We start from the raw sequence: 18,904 nt of genomic DNA, 5'->3' as shown, positions 1-18,904 counted from the left end.
TGCCACTGGAAAAGGGTCAGGAAGGGGAGGAGAAAGAAGAGGACGAAGAGGGGTCCTTACTCAGGGCAGGAGGGGCAGACCCTCAATGATGACCACTGGGAGTGCAATGCTGGGAAAAGAGATGGGCTGGATGGAGATGCCCAATGAGCACCAGCACCTCCAAAAGAGGCAGAAACATCCCACAGCCCCTGGGGGCTGGTCCTGGAGTTGAGCAATGCCCACTGTTTGAAGAAGGAGAGTTCACCCAAAAATCCTCCCCCTAACCCCACCTTCAAGGGAACTGAGCTGGCCAGTGGGGTCCAGTAAGCAGGGCTGGGATGTCCCAGGACACAGTGGGTGTCCCAGGCAGCTGTCAGCATCCACATCTCCTTGAGCAACATTCCTCAAATTTGTTCCCTGCTCCAGCAGCCCCAGGGCAGGACCACAGGGACACGGTGTGGGTGGCTGAGAAAGCCTCAGGTCACAAACAGCAGAGCCAGGAGCAGCATTCCCTTTGGGGGTCTTCCTAAATGCTTGGATCCACCTTGGGCAGGAAGGGAGAGCATCCCTGGTTTGCAGCTGGGTAAATCACTGCTTGGAGAGCTGGAGGGTTTGCAGCAAGGCTGGAAGGTGAAGTGTGCGTGGGAAAGTGTCTTGGCACCCCAGCATAAAGGCACAGGAAAGGAGAGGAATGGAGGGATGGAGGGGAAGCAGAGCACAGCCAGGCAGCTGGGACCTCTCCACTAGTGCCATCCTGCTGCACAACCTCAAACTCCAGGGACCTGGTGACAGGAAGGCAGCTGATGGGACATTTCCCTGCAATCCCCCTCCTCATTTCATCCATGTACTCCTTTTGACCAGTTCTCCAAGTTTTCCCCACATTTCTTCAGCCCCTTCTCTCCCTGTTGGTGCCCAGGCTACCCATCCTTTTCCACACAGCTGTTCTGCAGCTCAGCAGAGGCTGGGCCAAGCTGTTCCCAATCCCACAGCCCTCCCAGTCTAGCCTCTTCAGCTTTGGCCAGGGGGCTGCAGAGCTGGGCTGGGAAAGGGCTGCAGGGTTAATCCAGCTATGGCACTGGGATGGTGTGGCCAGATCCTTCCCAGCCACATCATCACCCCCGCTGGGTTTGCACTGGGGCAGGGGCACTCTCAGGCCTGATCTGCAACCCCCATTCCGCACCAGGAGCACACTAATAACCCGGGAGAATGAGCCCAGAACACGGACCCAGCGCTGAAATACAAGACATCCTGACGGAGTTATTTATTTCCAGGGAAAAAACCCAGCTCGGTGCACCCCAAGGGTTAACTCCAGCCCCGGGTTCCCCCCGCCCGGCCCTGCTCCCCAGCACGACCCCCGTGAGGGGTCCCGCCGGCTCCCCCCGCGCTCTGCCCCGGCCCGCCGCGCTCCCCGGCGCCTGCCCGGACAGGACGAGGCTCCACAGCGCAGGGCTGGGCCTGAGCGAGGCCTCGAGGGAGCTGAAGAGCTTCTGTGCGGCGTCTGGCTGCCAAGCGGCAGCGGGAAGCACCTCCGGAACGCTCCGGCAAATTGCTTACAAATGTCGGGCCGGCCGCCGGCCGTGGCGAAGGCAGCGCGGCCGCCGAGCACCAAACGGGGCCGGGACCCTCAACCCTGGCACGGCCTGGGACCGGCCCTTGGCCTCTGGGTCCCCACTGAAGCACAGCCCCGCACGGCGCATTCCCAAGCAGCCCCCTTGGCCCATGCCTCAGTTTCCCCGCGGGCTGCCCTCCTATGGCGGGGATGCCAGGCTGGGCTGGGCTCCTCGTGGGGTGCGGGGGGCACCCGGGGAGCGGCCGGCCGGGGCGGGCACCTCACCCGCCGCTCTGGCAGCCGGCCCGGCACAAACCCGTATTTACCCCCGCGAGGCACTCGCCTGGCGCCGGCTGTGCCGGCTGCGTGGAGCCAGGCGTGCCCTCGGCCGGCCCAGCAGCCCTGTGCCAGCGGACCGGGCACCCTGAGTCACCCGCTGCCCTCCAACGGAGAGCTCGGTCCTGCGGGAACACCCGTGAGCTTCACCCCGAGCTCTTGGAGACCGACACAATCCCTCCAAAGCGCTCCTTGGGAAGCCGTGACACGTGCTCGCCTGGGTTTGGCTGGGGAAGGAAATGCCCAAATATCCTGTGGAGTCCTGCCCTTTGGATGCTCCTGCCCTGGCTCTCACACAGGAGAAGGCAGGTTTTTTTGCTGTGACCCCCTGCCGGATTTGTCCTGCCGGATTTGGGCAGCCACAGCAGAGCTCCACCACAAGGCTTTGTTGCTGTCCAGGACAACACATAAATACATAACTGGAGATCCACCTTCTTGCCAGAAAAACAACCCTTTCTGCTGGTTCTGTGTCACAGACTCTCATCCCATCCTTTTGTCCTGGGAAATCACATCCCCACACTGCTGGCTGCAAGTACCCCTGTGTCATGAGCCTCCCTGTGCTGCAGGTCTGAGCATCCCAGTGTCATGAACATCCCTGTGCTGCCAGCCACAGCATCAACCCTGAGTGTCCCTGTACCATGAGCATCCCTGAACATCCAGTCCTGAGCACCCCTACACTGCCTGCTACAAGTACCCTGCATGCAGGAAAGCCCTGCAAGGGCACTGCAGGAACACCATTCTGCTTCCCTGGGCAGTGGGAGAGGGACAGTGTGCATTGAACACACCAAATACATACACATACCTTCTTGGGAAAATGAAATCCACCTGGGGACTGTCACCAGTAAGCCAATAAACCAGTTGGAGGAACTAATCAGCTGCTATCCCGCAGAGCAGCAGCCATCTCCGATGGTGGTGGCAGCCTCTGGAGCTGGAGGCAGAGGTGGCAGGAGGTGACAGCTTCACCCAACCTTCCCTGTGATGGCCCGGAGTGGCCCTGCCTTGGCACATGATGGGTTCATGCCAGGGCTCAGGACAGACTCACCATCTTGGCCAAAATCAAGACCCAAAGAGGTGATGTCCATCCCTCTTCCGCAGGAATCACCCCTCCCTGTCACCTCTCTGTCCACAGGCACGTCCGCTGTGGCCACCCACAGCCGGCTCCTCCTGGCGCAGCCTCCCGGCAGACCAGCTGCTTCAGGAGCAGTTCCCCAAACGTTCAGAAGATTCACCCACCTCGATAGGGAAGGAGTTCAGCCACAGAGATGTTAAGAAACTCAACCAAAGCTGCCCAGCCAGCTCAGAACAGAGGCTGGGTGAGAGTCAAGGGGTCCTGACCCCAGCTCTCTACTACAGCCACCAGCTGCACCCCAAACACTGAGCCCAGTGCTGTGCCTGGCTCCCCAGACAGGAGCTTCCCTAATTCCCCCGTGGTGATGGTCGGTGAATTTGGCTGCCAAGATGCTGCTGCCTGGGAAACCTGGCTGAGCAACCATCCCTGTGCCCAAATGCCATGGCTGTCCCAATGCCACAGGTGTCCAAAGGCCAGGGGTGCCTTCCTGCCCAAAAAGAGCCTGTGCCAGGTTTGAGGCTCTGCAGCATCACTGAGGATGGGCTCCCCACCAACACTGACAAACAGGCCCCTTGCCAAGCTAGGCACTATGGGGTTGGCGTGACTGGGGCAAAGCCACTGGCTTAACTGGCAAGGATGGGGAGGCTGCAATCAAGGAGGTGAAATCCCATCAGCAGAGGGAAAATGGCATTGACATGAGAGCAGCTGGGAGCCCCTTACTGTCCCTACACCAACATCTGGTAACTCCTCGAGAGTAATTGGCATTTTCACCCCTTGAGAAACCTACCAAACCCTGGACCAGACCAGGGCCACTGCTCTGACACTGCACAGGCTGCAGGATGGCTGTCACACCAAGCCCTGCTCCTGGTTTCAGCAGCCTGGAATAATCCCAGCAAGTGCAATAACCTTCCAGGAGCTGAGCTCTGGGCAGCTTCTCACGGCATCCTGAGGCTGGACACAGCACCCCTGTGCTATGAGTATCCCTGCACCTAATGCTCATTTCTAACCTCAGCAAAAGTCACCATTTACCCCTGTCTGGAGCCCCCAATCTTAGGGCTTACAGCCACACAGAGCACAAGCTGTTCCTGTCACCAACTTGTCTCTGCTGATGGCATGTCTGAGTCTCCTCTGGCAGCTTGGCCTCCTTCTTTAAGCAATACTATCCTGCAGCATGTTCAGATATGATTGTAGATGATGGTGAAGGTGGGTGATGGCAGAGGAGTTTGAGAGGTCCAGGGATCTGCTTTCCATCCTGGGCTGGGCTGGAGGCCATAGGGAAAAGAGGGATAGGGCAATGGGAGTCAACTGGGAGCCTTTTTCCTTCTTTAGAGAAGTCTGGGAATATTTTTTCCAGGGTAAATCAAACTTCTAAGGTTTTTTAAGAGGCTGGCAACAGGTGAGACATTGGGCAGCATCCCCATACAGCACAGACATTGATCACTCACCCCCAACCCAGCTACTCCAGGACCCCCATCCAAACCCCCAATTCCCCCCTGCTGCTTCCCCTCACAAGCAAAGCAGGAAAAAACAGGCAGTTTGTTCAAAGTGAAGGCTCCCAGAACAATGAAAGGAAAAGCAGAATCGGAAACCCTGTCTCCATCCACACAGCTGGGAAGAAGGTGCAGCTCTCAGCTCTCGACCCCAAGGTTTGATGGCCACAGGGGACAGAGGGGACAAATGCCAAGCAGGGAAAAGAGCATCACAGGAATCCTTTGGGGATGGATTCACCCCTTGCAAAAGCCAAACATATGATCCTGCTCTGAGTTTCAGGCCCACAGGAGGATTTCAGATAGGGTGAGATGGATGGTGCTTGCTCCCCTTCTCCACAATAATTTGTGGGTTTGTAGTGGCTGCCTACCCCAAAGTGATGCAGCCCAGCCCAGCTCCCCTGGTTGGGAGAAGTGGTAACACCCCTTCCCCACAGAGCTGAAATTGCATACCCCAGCCCCATCCAGGATGGAAACAGCTGGGAAAGGCTTTGGGTGGGGGAAGCCAGGCAGCTCCTTCGGAGATACAGGGGCTCCTTTCCCAGCTGGCCGGGGAAACGCGTTACCGGGAGGTGAAGTCACCGTCCCTGCTGGGACCTGGCTATTCCGCTCTCCAGGATATGAACTCAGAGGAGCTGTATTTGCCCAGGGAAGAGGTGGAGCCTTTTCCATTTCCCCCATCCTTCCGAAAGGACAGGACGCCTCCTGAGCGGGAAGAGATGGGCCGATAGCGGTGGGGGCCAGCGGCCAAGTGCCAGCACTGCCTGAACCTGGAGCGGGCATGCCTGGGCTATGGGACATGGGACCAGCAGAGCATCAGCTCATTAACAATGCATCTCAGCTCATGTCCAGCTGGTTCCCTGGAAGCCAAGGAAGGGCTATCCCAGATACCCTGGCAAAGGGGCTGCACCTATAGACACTCAGTATTGTCATTAATACCATACCCAGTAAATGGTGCATTAACATAATCTGTGGTGGATGTGCTACAGATTGACAAGGGCAGAAATAACACAAAAAGGACTTAGAGAGATTAGGAGAACAAACCCAGGCAGATTCAACCTGGGAAAAATGCAGATTGCAGCATCTGGGGAGAAATAATCCAACCGGCAGCAGGTCAATGGGAGGAAGAAAGAGGGGAAGCAGGATGTGGGGGGACGGTGAGAGGAGCAGTGTGAGCGTGGGCACAGAGGGACCTGCTGGTCAGAAAAGCAACCTTGGCAGCCCTGCACGGGGGGATGCTGCTTCCCAGGGCACCATCTCCCACCGTGTATTCTGTTGCTTTCTGGGGTACAATCGTCCATCACATACCTGGGGCTGTGAACATGAGAGAGGCTCACAGGGAACATGAGAGATGAGTGACAGGAGGCAGCAGTGAAGGGCTGGCTTTGCATGGGAAGATTAGGGCAGGTCAGTAAGTCTGGATTAGCTGAGCAACAGTTAATTAGGGAGGGCGAGCAGGGACGCAGCAACCCAGCAACCCACCTACACCTGGAGGGGTTTGACGCTCCAGAGCAGCACGTACCTATTTATTTTATGGTTCTAACAATGAGCCCCAGATAAAAATTAGAGCAGCCAACAGTGGCCAACAAAACCCTGTGGGCTCAAGGGAGTGAAACAAAGATACAGCCCCTACATTGCTTGGAGGTTGCAGCAACCCTGCAGCTTCCAGGGGAAGCAGGGCAAGGCTGAGGCTGGAGGACGGGGCTGCCGCAGCCCTATGGCACCATGTCGCCATCAGCCCCGTGCCCGCACATGGCAGCTTGGCACCCAGGAGCTGCTCCAGCCGGTGGAGCCAGTACTCAAAGCACACAGCGATGCGGAGGCTGGAAATCCTGTGACATCCTCCTCCTTTGGCCCCAGGGAAGCTGCCGTGCACCTGGAGCAGGCGCTGCCAGGGCGGACAGAGCGGCTGTCCCCACCCTGGCTGCGCTAATCTGGGCAAGGCACACACAGGATGGGAGGGGAGGCAGCGGGAGGTGAAGCTGTTCGCTCGAGGTCACCCAGAAGGTCGATGGTTCAAGTGCCGCCACTCCTTCCCAAGGCTGCCACACGGCTGGGAACTGAATTTTACTCAAAACTCCCCCCTCTTGCCAGCAGCCCGTGGGCAATCAGCTGTCGGCAGCCCCGGACTAACCTCAGACGGCTGCTGGCGGCCAGTTTGGAGTCACACGGTTAAAAATACCTTGTGGATGCTTTTCCTCAACTCTGACCCCGTGAGCCGGTGCTGCTGCCAGCCCTGCTCAGGGACGTGCTGGTGGGGTCCCCTGGGACAGTCACAGCCTGGGCTGTGCAGGGACAGCAGGCTGTGGCAGCTGCTGCCTGGGGACTGCGTTTTCCTAAGAACCAAGGATTTCCACTTCTGGGGGGCTGCTGACTATATTCTCTATTGCCAAACTGAAATAAGGGGGTCAGCTTCCTAAAGCTTCCTTCCAGCAAGTGATGCCTTCACTGTCCAGCTCCCTCTGAACTGCAGCCTGGATTTCAGCAGCTTCAGCAAAATGTCTCCTTCCCTCCGAGACAGAGTCAAAACGTGGCCTCTGGTTCCTGTTAGTCTCAAGGGATGCTGGATGGGTGACTGCTCCTGCAGGTTTCATGGTGCTGCAGCCATTTGTGGCATCTGCATTGGGAAAGAGTGTAAGGTTCTCACTCAGCAGTGGCCACTCAGCTCCCAAGCCATGATGGATGGGAGGGATCCTTCTCCAAATCCCTTATTGTGTGTGCCCCTTATGGTGAGGGCACACAGGGCACCTTGCTGTTCCCATTCCCTGTGCAAAGGTCACCTACCAAAACTCGTGAGAACTGACTGGCTGCTCCATGCTGCTGGCAAGTGGGAATGGGAGAGGGATGGATCCATCACTAGCAGGTGCAGGACAAGCTCTCTCCAGCCTGAGACAAGCAGCCTGAGAGAGATGGTCCCACTGCCACTCTCCTTTCACTCCCAAGGCGGGGAAAAGTGTTGTCCTTTCAATAGCATCCCATGGCATGGTGTTGTCCATGCCCAGAGTGAGAGCTTCTTTCCCAGATGGACCAGACCCTCCAACTGCCCGCCTGCGTTTCTGGCTGGACCATTCCAAAGTGGGAGAAGCCATTGCCAAAATCTTGCCCACTGCCTTAGCTGGATTTGGATATTTTTGTGCAGCTGTGGCAGTGAAGGATTTGTCTGGGATCCTGATCTACAGTGGGGTTCCATATGCAGTGGACAGGAGAGGGACATGACAGCTACATGACCAGGATGTCCTGCACCACCCTGCATATCCCCACATGGAAGCAGCAATCACTTAGCAGTTAAGGACAGTCTGTGTCCTGGGGAGAGGCATCACCGTGTTCTGGAAGCAGGAACCCGCCCCAGGACCCACACCCACCTTCCCATCCCTTTGGGGCCCTTGGTGACTGCTGAGTTATTCTGGGCACTGCGTTCCTGACCCCCTCCCCTCATCCCAGCTGCTCCAGGGCCAGCAGGGAGGGCAGCAGGTTCCTCCCATTGCCCAGCCCGGACGCCAGAGCTAGGCAGCAGCTGCTTGGGGACCAGCTGGGGACAAAGGCAACACGGAGCAGCCCCATCCCCCCATATACCTTGGAAGGGACAAGGGCTGAGTTAGTTACAGCAAGGTCAAAGGCATCACAATACAACTCCAACAGAAAAGAAGGAGCTGGATCTGAGGCATCACAATACAGCTCCAATAGAAAAGGAGCTGGATCTGAGGACCCCCAGTCCATGGGCTGAGCTCTGGTCAGCAGCTCCCCATAAAGGGATCAGGAAGGGGTTGGGGGGCAGTATATCAAAACTTCCCACCCCCCAAAGAACAGGCCCACCTCAGCACCAGAGGTAAACAGAAGCAGAGGCAACACCCTTGGCTCCTTGTCACCCCTCTGCCGGGTCAGCCCCCTCCACCCCAGCCCTGCCTGGGCGCTCCCCACACCCCATCCCGACGGAGCAGTGGTGGGACACAAGCCAAGGCCTGCCTGCTCCCTGGACCCCTGCCGGGAACCCGATCTGTTTACGCCTTCCCAGCACAGCGGGTGCGTGTCGGGAACGGCCCCGGCAAGCCCGACTTGGCGGCGCAGGCAGGACGTGGGAGCAAGCCCTGAAACCCCACCTGCTGCCCCGCAGCATCCCAGGGCGGGTGTGGGGAGAACGTGGAGGAGCACAGGGAAATATGGGACCCTCCTGCCTCCATCTGCTCCTTTTTGTAGGAAAAGGCACCACTTCTTGCTCTGTGCTACCCCTCCTGTGGCATCCATTGCCCCCTACCCTGGCCATGAGACCATGGTGGGTTGCTCTATCCCCAGGCTTGGCAGGGAACGGCTTTCTGAGCAGTGGCAATCCTTCTGGGAAAGCACTGGGAGAGCCAACTAGCCCTGGAAGGCCCTGGAAGGCTCATCCCTTCCTGGAAAACAAGGTACTGTTTTTGCAAACATAGCCAGCAACATGTGTGGGTGCAGGGGACTGATGGCCACATGCTGGTCCCTGTTCCAGGGTCTGGGTTGTACCCAGCTGGGGCTGAGAAGAGGCACCCAGCTGCACTGCTCCTGGGAGGAGATGTTCATCCAGGACTGCTCACCTGGTGTGAATTCAGTCTCACAAAGCCACAGACATTTGGAGCAGGCTGCAGTGGGACAGACTCATGACTTTAGGGACTTGGAGCTGGACACCTGCTCATCCACACCAGGTTCGGGTTGAAAGGAACAGAGAAGCAGCTCCAGGATATTCATGTGCTGCTAAATATAACCACTGGGACAGATGTTCCCTGCAAGACAGGGAGTTACCTGCACCTTAGCACTGTTGAGCAGGAAACTGAGGGCTCTCCCATTGCTTTAGTAGCTCTTGAGGTTTGGAGACACAGAGCAGGGTCAGAGGCAGCACCTCATTCTGTGCAGGAGCCTCCTTCCCTCTAAGGAGTGTCTCCCTTTTTTTTAAGCCAGCAGGATTAGCAGGTACTGGTTCAGGGAAGCCAGGAAGGCTCATGAAGCCCTTCCCATCTGTGTCAGCCCTTCCCATCTGTGTCAGCCCCACAAAACCAAACCAGAGCTGCTTCAGACCAATCAGAGCAGCCTGAGTTGCAGCCCAAAGCAGTCCCTGGACCATGGCTGTGCAGGACCCCACACTGCTGGCCAGACTGACCGTGTCCCCATGTTCCCTGTGTAGGCAATGATTAGCCACCAGGGAGGACTCTGGCCCCCTTTGGAGGCCGCTGAGGCCAGTGGTTCTCACGTGGCCTTGCCATGGTAGGGACACATCCCAGGTCCCTGAGAGGCTGCACAGGCTGTGACTTGGGTGTCCTGCCCAGGGAGACAGGACACCCATGGAAGGGGAAGATTGGTGGGGCTCCCAGTCCCCAGTTTCCATACTGCTATTTGCATCCAGTTCACCTCCAGCTGAAACCCCCTTCAGGCTTATCCACGCCTGTCCTGGCAAAGAAACAAGGCAACGCTCCACAAGGGGCTGCTGGAGGGGGAGAGTGAGGCAGGCAGCACCAGGATAGATGTTCTGTGGGTGCAAGAGGCACCTGCAGAGTGGGTGGCAGAGCCTGAGCCAATCTCGCTGCTGGGGACACCTCAGTGACAGGCACCAGATGCCCTTGCCATGCTCACCAACTCCTTTCCAAGCAGACAGGGCCTTACACAACCAGCCGTGCCCAGCATTATGAAATCCCAGGATTTTCACCCCTCCCAGCACAGCCGCCCACCTCAGGTGGCTGAGCCAGACCCAGCTCCTGGGATGGCACCAAGGAGGACAGGGCAGGGGTCTGGGCATGGCATCAACGCTGGGGGCCACGTGCTCCCTGCACAGCCTTGGCTGGGCCCGCAGGGAGCGGCGCTGGCAGGGCTTGACGGAAGCAGCACCGGACGTGTTGCACCAGGCCTGGGATGCTGCGGGAGCCGCATGCCTGCCTCACGCAGGTTCTCCCTGCTTCCTTATCTCACCATCGCAGCCCCGCTCCCTTGCAGCTCCGGCCTTTCTCCCTGGGGTTGCAAACGGCTCAGGGTGGCTGTGCACCTACCCTGGGCAGCATCCCGCAGGAGCGAGGGATGGGCCAGAGTATCCAGCCCTTCCTTCCCTGGGAGGGTAGAGATCATACCAACAGAGCCATTTCCAAGCAGTTTGGGCATCTCCAGACAGGTCTGTGACTCACTATGACACCTCGGCAAGGCTTGGGTGATATTACAGCCCCAAGGTTCAAACAGATCCCTCCCTCTCCATCCCAGGCACAATTTTTAGGGAAGCCAGGATGGGATTTAGGGGGAGCCAGAATGCTCGCAGCTCCTCCCCACCCTCTCACTTGCTAGAGCAGCCAGAAAAAAAAGGTGGTTTATTGTTATTTAGTTTCTTGCCCCTTTCATACTCCTTTGCCGGAGTTTTTGCCAGCGGCAGGCCCCGGGTCTGGCAGGGATCCAGGACAGCCGAGGCGCTTTTAAAAACAAAGCAGGGCGCGTGCATGCACACATACACGCACGGCATCCAACCCCGCTTTTAACTCTTGCCGGAGCAATGCTGGTGGAAGCATCCATTTCCAGCAGGAAACCATTTTACACACGGTCCATTGCCACTGGGATCCAACAATTCACCTCCCACCTTCCCAGAAAAACCTCTTTGTGGCACTGGGATCCTGACAGAGAGGTGGCAGAAGTGATGCTGGTCATTTTCGTGGTCCTGGAACCAGCCAAGCCAGAGGATGGAATGCCAGTGCTGGCAGTGTCCTTGCCACATCCCCTTCTCTGCAGCCCTGGGGAGCACTGTCCTGGTTACCGTGCCTGTGTGCTGCTAGCAGCCGGGCACACGGTGTCCCAGGGCTGGGGCTGCCCTCCCTGTCTGCCTTCGAGCCGTCGTCATCTGAATTATCATGTGTTTCTGGGTCAGACAGCCAAAACGGCCTCTGCAGCCCTTGGGGAGGGGCAGCTGAGCCCCCTGGTCTGGGCTGAGTCACCAGGAAATGCCCAAGGGATGGAAATTCCCCTCCTGTCCCAAACCTCAGCCTCCTGCCTGTGACACTGGGGATGGCTGCCAGCCTGGCTCCATCCATGGCCCTGAGGGACCTCCACATTTCCAGGAGATCCCAGATTCCCTGGCATACCCTAGTGCTGTCTGACCATCTCCAAAGGATGGCAGCATGACCTGGAGCAGACTCAAAAGTCTCCACATTCATCCCCTTCCCCAGAAGGGTTAGCCTGGTTTTCCCCCCACTCTTTTACAAAGACAAGAAAAAGTCAGCTGCAGTGGCCCAGGCTGACAGCAGGGACCACAGGCTGCCCTGCCAATGGGCGTCCAAAGGCTGAGGACAGAAATACAGACCTGGGACAGGGGGAGATGTGGAGCTGTGAACACAGGGAAATGGGGGGCAGGGGCTGGGCCAGCTGATGCCCAGCACAGCCTCCTCCATCTCCCTGTGTGATGCTGTTTCCTCGTCCCTTATCTCCTGCACTGGCACAGCGACTCTTTCCCTGGCTTCGGGCACTCCAGTGGCAGCCGGGCCCCTTTCCAAACACAACACCCGTTGGAGCCCAGCTTTGAAAACCAACTATCCCTTCACTCCTTCTGCTGCCTGTGTGGGGCCTTTCCTTCCTAGCTGGAGAGGTGCGAACGCCAGGATGGGAAAACCCACCCAGCAAACATCAGGCTACCAGAGGAGACCCCCCTTTACAGGGAGGTCAGGAGCCACAGGAAGAGGAAGAAAGGATTGACCCCCACCCTGCCATGGAGCTGCAGCCCCACCACCATCCAGCCTCGTGGCTGCCGCACTCTCCAGAGCCTTTGAAGGCTCTTTTCTCCCGCTCCCCCCACCCACCCACCACAGGCTGGTTCAGGAGCAGGTCTGGGCACGCTGTGGGGTGGTGGGGTCCCCGGCACGAGGCCACCACCAGCCCAGCTCCCTGGGCACGGTGCCTCACCCCGCTCCTGGCTCAGTCCTGGAGGAAGAGGGAGTTTTGCCCGTTTCGGCAGAGTTTCTCAGCGTCTCTCCGCAGGCGTGCCCACAGCCTTTCCAAGTCGGAGCGCGGCTGCGGAGCCGGTCCAGCCCGTCAGACCTAGAGCGTGCGGGGAGAGGAGGGGAGGACACAGCCAAGGACGCTTTGGGAACTCGTCCTCGAAACTTGGGCTCCAGGGAATGTGGCCAGAGCCACACTTGTGCTCGGTGGCAGAGCCGGGTGCAGCCGCCTGCACTGCCCAGGGCAGGAGTGGAGCAGGAAAGGTGCCCAGACACCCCTGCACCACTGCCACCAGGGAAAGCCATCGGGTGTAACAGAGCCTGACACGATAAGGATCCTGCCCAAGGCCAGTCTGAGCTTTGCTCTCCAGCCAGACCAGGAATTGCACCTGGAGTACCCCCGGACAAGCCTCGCTCAATAGCAGCAGCAAAGAAGAGGATAGTCCTCCTCTGTAAGGGGGGATGCTGCCTAGCACAAAGGCACATCCAACACTATTACAAAATTACTAAGATTGCAAAAAAGAAGCAACTTCTCCCCCAAACAACTACAGACCTGCTGGTGTTGGGAGAAGTATAAATCCCAGCAGGTCATAAAAGGAGGGCAGATGTTTCTGCAGAGGACAGGGACACAGGGTGCCAGTGGCAACGGCTAACAAATCACAGGAGAGATATTAAACCTCATGCTTTGAGGCTTAAGCTGATACAGCTACTAGGGATTAGGAGGAAATTCAAGGGGGAGAGAAGGAGCGATTTATCCCACATCTGCCTGCTACAGTCTCACAGCACGTGGAGCAACATTGCCCTTCTCCTGCCAAACTGGATGGTGGCAGCAGCATCTGAGGGCTGGCACAGCTCTTGAGAAAACCTTAACATGCTTTGTCCTGCTGGGGTGCAGTGGTGAGAGGCTCCAACACAGGCGTGGAGATAAAGCCAAGACCCCTCTGCAAGCTTTGCTAACATTTAACGACTTGCTAGGTCATGGCCCAGACACAGCCATGTCCCGTGAGCCCACCCCAGTCCTTAATATCTATGGTCTGGAAAGCACCAACATAGCTGGTGAAATGGGGCAAGTGGCTGACCGAACCTCCTCAAGGCAGAAGCTGAACCCCAGCAGGGCTTTGCTCCCTGTCCTTGAGAGTTTCACACCAGTTTGCTCAGCTGCTGCCCTTTCTTTGTACTTTGCATACGTTTAAACAAAAACCTTCACCACTCCCTTGAGGAAGGCAAACAGTGAGTCCAGCTCCCATCGCCTTTCACAGCTCCTCCAGCCCCCACTATCACAGGGGCTCCCCCTCTCCCGGCATCACCCTGGCATCCCCCCATCCCCTGTCCCTGGATCCTGCATTCAGGGATGAGGACATCCAAACTTTGCTGGGCACCGTCCAGCTCCAGAAGCTGTTGCCCCAGAGATCCCTGGCCAGAGGGGCTCTGCCTCTCACCTCCCCCGGGAGCCCCAGCCCCTCGGTGCTGGCCCTAGCCGGGCCAACTGGTGCATTGTTGGCGAGGGCAGCCGCCCAGGGACGTGATTGATCGCGGGGGAGAGAGGCCAAAGCCGTGATGGGTCGTTTAACAATTTCAATTAAACTCTGCAACGCTCCCGAGGCAGAGGGGAGGGGAGAGGTAGAAGGAAAATAAAAAGCGGGATGTTTCCATTGCCAGGGAGCCTGAGCAAAGCACGGCTGGCCCGGCAGGAGCAGCCTGGCTCTCCCAGACCAGAACCCCCTCCCTGGCTGCAGGAGTGACCACGGCGTCGCGCCGTCCCCTTCCCGCAGGCAGGACAACTGCCCTTGCCTGCCCTTTCCCTCCTGGCTCCTGCCCCCAAAAATCTTGTCCCTGCCCGCCCCAGCACCTCGGAATGAGAGGTGCTGTGACCCACTTGTGCGGCGGCGCTTGCGCGGGGAGGAGGCTGCGCACGGAGAATATTAAACGTGTCCCTGAAGTTCCCGCTGCCGGGACTGGCGCTTGGATTTTGCTTACGTGCGGTGACTTTTTTAGGCACAGGAAGCCCCAGAGGGCTGATCACAGCGATCGAGCTCCCAATCCACTGAGACAGCAGAAGGACTCTTAGAGGGATTTAAAAAAATATATAATAAAAAAAAAAAAAAAAACAAACCAGCATCTCAGCCTGTCATATGGAAAAGGCACTTTAATGAGCAGCAAAGGCAGCAAATGCTTGGCTCACATGGCATCGGTGAGAAGAGGGAAAGGGAACCATAAGGGACGGGGAGGAGTGGTGCCCTCCATGCCAGGGATGAGCCTCCAGCACAAGGCAAGCCCCACAGCAGCTCAAGCACAGGAGCCCCACTGAGGGCTTGCAGCAGTGGCCTTGGAGGGGTCAGGGGTTTTTGGCCCCTCCTTATAAAGGAATAAAATGAAAATAAGCTGAGGGAGCCGCTGATGCCGCTGCAGCGGGGGAGTTAAACACACATGTTCACGTGGGTGCCCCACGGCTGCAGGGAGGGGAAGACTCCAGAGAGAAAACAGACAGGATTGAACTGTGAGAGAGTTACTGGAGGGTACAGGAGAAAACAAGTGTGACTTCACCCCTCTGGGTGTGCAGGAGGAGGAGAGCCATGAGCACCCCAGCCCGCACACACTGCCCGGCCATGGGACACCAGATTAGGGCTGCGTCAGCCAGCAGGACACTCATGTCCTGACATTATTTATTGCCTTGGGGGTGTCCTTCAACCCATCCACATGGGCAGACTGCTCTTGTTCAGCTCAGGGACCCTGTACAGGCACAGTCCCTGAGCAGTAGAGGCAATGGCACCCAGTACCTTCACCCAGGGAAGGGGCACCAGATGCCCCTGTTCTGGGGAGGAGGTGGCTCCCAGCCCTTCTGAAAGCTCAGCAGTTGAGATTTGCAAAGTTCTGGCCCAATCAAAGCTTTCCAGTAGATGACCCAGGGGAGCTGATCCCCTCCTCACATTTATAATCCTCAGCCTAAGTCGGGTTTCTTCGTGCCAGTCTCTCTGCTCTGAGCTGCTCCTAAGAAGCCTTCTCTTGCCTGAGTTTCCTCTCTCCCTCCTCCGGACAGCTTATTCCCCTTCAGCTTTTCCACCCACCCCCATGAGACCCCCCACGATGAGCAGCCTTGGCAGAGGTATCCACACTCCCACAGCCTGGGCAGCCAGGGTGCACCTTCCCCCAGCCAGACATGGCATCAAGAGCCCTTTTATTTACTTTTCCCAGTTTCCTTCTCTTGGTCTGTCAGGAGAAACGGCCAGGAGCTCAGCTCTATACACAGGCTCCGTGGCAGTGGCCACAATCTCATCCACCTTTCCACCCTCCCCATCTCCTCCAGATGCTGTGCAGCGTCTGCAGGACCCCGGTGCCCTTGGGGACCCCCCCAAGCCCTCTGCTCACTCCAAGCTCTGCTTGCTGCTGACCTTTCCAAGAGCACAAGCAAGAAAACAGCCCTGCTGAAGGGTTAAACATTACCAGACTGAAATTCAAGGCTTGACGATTGGTTCCAGTCGACTGGCTGGGATGATAATTTTTCACAAGATAAATACGGCTGGGAGTGAGCAGCAACCGCTAAAGACCCTTTGTAGCAGCGTCCCCCCCAAAGCGGTTCACTTCCCCCCGCCACGGCTGCTTCCCTTCACCCATCCCTGCTCAGTGGCCCACACTGCAGGGCCCCTGGCCCCGAGCCCAAGGGGAACCCCAGCTCAGCTGTAGGATTGCTTACAGCCCAGTCATTCATCCGCACGGGCTGTGCTTGCGCTCCTGCCTCCGGCCGCAGCATAACTCATGAGCCGGGGGTCAGAGCCAGCACTTGCACCCCGGCTTGGCCAGCACTGAGACTCACACCCCAGGACTGGCAGGAGTGCCCAGCCAGGGGGAGGGAGCCCAGGGCTCTCTGCCCAGGTACTCACTGCTCTTGGACGCCTTGATCTTGGCCACCAGCTTCTGCACTCCAGGTACGTCCCCGTTCTTCACGGCCTGGATCAGCTCCTGCTCGCGCCCCATCGCAGGCAGGTGGGAGCAGCAGCAACGGAGAAACCCTCAGATCCCAGAGGTTTATAAAGCCATGGGAATAAGCCCCTAATTCCTCAAAACACACTTTGATGAGAGATGAAATCCAGGAAGAAAGACACTTTACAATCCCACAGGGCATAAAAACCAGAAGGAAGAAGTCTTTCTGTTAAGGGCAGAAGTCCCCTTCTGCATCAGGAGGAGCAGGACCCAGATGGGGTTTGGTTGGAGAACATGCAATCAGTTAAAACAAAAATTACTTCAGTGCTCGGGGGCAGGCTCCCAGCAACACAAGAGCTCTGTGAGACAAAGCCAGGCAGCTCGAGGCAGGGTGTCCAGCGCTGGCAGCATTGGGATGCCCTCAGCCTCTCACAGCACTCCTGGAGCCAGAGGTGGTGTGCTTTGCTCCCTTCAGCAGGCTCTGCTGCGTTGACGAGTCCCTAATTCATCCCAAAGGGATTACGGGCTCGTTGCCATCTGGAAGTTATAGATCCTCCCTCTCTGGTGCTCATTAGCCCCTTCGTTTCGGCATTCCTCTCGGTGACGGCACTGCAGGCACGCTGGGGAGCCCCGTGCAAGCCGAGCCCCGGCACGGCAGCCCGGGACCTGCGGAGGGAAGAGCAGAGTCAGCCCCCAAAGGCCATTTACCTCCCGGCTCCGTCGCGACAGCTTTTGTATCCGTGCTGAAGAACGAATACTTTGACTATATTTAGTCCTGTAGGGACTTGGCTCGTCCTTATGTTAAACGGAGAGGGAAGAACCTGTGGAGGAAACCTCCCGAGGGTGCTGCCCCCGGAGCGGGACAGGACAATGCTCCTTCCCTGCCCTCCTGGGACCAGACACACACCACGTCCTCCCTGAGGGCAGCACACGGGGCTTAGGGCACACGACGTCTCCCCCTCTCCTTTCCCGGTGGCAGTACACAAGGAATGGAGCTGGGAAGGTTTAACCACAGCTCTCTGCAGCCCATGGGAGTGGGTCAGCCTGCTCACACTCTTCTCCTCCTGTGCAAGGATAAACCCTCACCCTCCAAACTTCCCGGGACGCTCCATGCCCTGGGACCCAAGACACCTCACAGGTTCAGGAGCTCTCTCCGGCCCCAGTGAGGAGCTGGGTGTAATTCAGCAAGACAACTGTGCTCAGAACAGGATCAAAGCCATATCCTGGCCAGCCAGGGTACCCTGGACAGGGCATAGGGTCCTGCAGAAGCAGTTCACATGTCCCAGCCTGTGCTCCCACAGTGCACCCGGGCTGCCCAAACTGTGTGGCAAGAAAATCTCTCCTAGTTCAGGGCCATGCACCTGGCAGGCTGCTCCAACGCTGGGGAGGAGCGTGCGTGCAGGAGAGCAGGGAGCACACACCGTGCCAGCTGCGAGGCTATCGCCAGATCACCCCACAGCTTCCCCTCTGCCCATCCAGAAGGGATCAGAACCAGCTGGTGGCTCGGTGGAGTCTCCCTTCCTAGAGCACTCGCTCTCCACAGTTTATGTAACAGCGGGTGTTGCTTCCTCCAAGCAATCGAGGTCACTGTTCAGAGCATGGAAATCACAGGCGAGACAAGGCAACAATGACAGGTCCTGTTGGGGTGGGGGCAAAACCAGAAGGAGAATCCCATGGCATAGCATTGCTCAGCCGGGAGCTGCAGCTTCACATAAACATGGACCCCTCACGGCTTCCCCGTGTTCCTGCACTCCCCAGGGTGCAGCAGCACAGGGCAGATGAAAAGATGATCCTCAGGTACTGCCTTGGCTTCTGGAACAAGGGGGTGTGTGATTCCCACACCAGGCTGGGGGGTTCTCCCTCCACCGACACTCATTCAGCTGATGAATCCCTCGGCACTGAAGCTGGTCCCCCTCGGGGTCAGCCGTCACCTCTCCTCGTCCTGGGGCACATGCACAAGCTTATCTACCTTACAACAAAGTTTCAGCCACTTGACTCACACTAACCTCTCGCTGCAAACAAATCCCCTCCCGAAACCTCCTGTGTCGCACCGTCTTCAGAACTATTTCGTTTAAACCTGTGCACTGCATCCAACTCTCTGCTGCTCCTCAAGAGCGCTCACAAGAAGCGAACGTGAGGCGGTGAGACGACTTTGTATTTGAAAAGTCTGTCCGCTCTCTTGGAAAACAGCCCCGGTGCTGCTGCTTCGGCTCCCGGAACACGCGGGGCTCAGCGGGCAACTCGGAGGGACCGAGAGCTCCGAATGCCGACCTGCACCTCCTCAGCCTCCCCAGAGAGGAGCAGCGAAGGTATAATTCAAGAAAAATTCAAAGCTGGAAAAGCAACAGCAAAACATCCCTCCCACACGAGCAGAGCTGAGCCTCCAGCCCAGGAATCCACCTGGAGAATCAAAGTATCCTAAACATTCCCGCAGCCAACGGCAGCGCCGGGGGAAAAAAGGAGGGAGAAGAGGGGGGGAAAAAAACCCCAAACAAACCCAAACCAGTTACGTAAGTGGCGGAGGAAAGATGCAAAGGAGCTGCAGGCACCCGGCCGGGTCCCGAGGGGCGGTGGGGGCAGCGCGGTTCCCCCGGGAGGCTCCAGCCCCGCTGCGGGCGCGCCCGGACCCCCCTCGCTGCCCGCC

The 18,904-nt window shown here is 57.9% G+C and overlaps 1 protein-coding gene across 8 annotated transcripts in view; it reads right to left on the bottom strand.

Annotated features, from left to right (window-relative positions):
* CASKIN2 (CASK interacting protein 2) overlaps positions 1-18,904 on the bottom strand; it is a 56,775-nt gene that overhangs the window by 14,505 nt on the left and 23,366 nt on the right. For 7 of the 8 annotated variants that reach the window (XM_071452916.1, XM_071452915.1, XM_071452919.1 and 4 more), the window contains exon 2: positions 16,221-16,926. In XM_071452916.1, the coding sequence (XP_071309017.1) occupies positions 16,221-16,314 (94 nt within the window). In that variant the 5' untranslated portion in view covers positions 16,315-16,926. Of the gene's footprint in view, positions 1-16,220; positions 16,927-18,266; positions 18,790-18,904 lie in introns of those variants that run through there. The other variant, XM_071452917.1, reaches the window with a different exon arrangement.

Source organism: Agelaius tricolor, unplaced genomic scaffold (assembly GCF_023055355.1).
Source record: "Agelaius tricolor isolate 1412-34295 unplaced genomic scaffold, bAgeTri1.0.p SCAF_35, whole genome shotgun sequence".
Taxonomy (NCBI): Eukaryota; Metazoa; Chordata; class Aves; order Passeriformes; family Icteridae; genus Agelaius; species Agelaius tricolor.
Note: the sequence above shows the minus strand (reverse complement) of the source record. Positions and strands in the feature narration are given on the sequence as shown.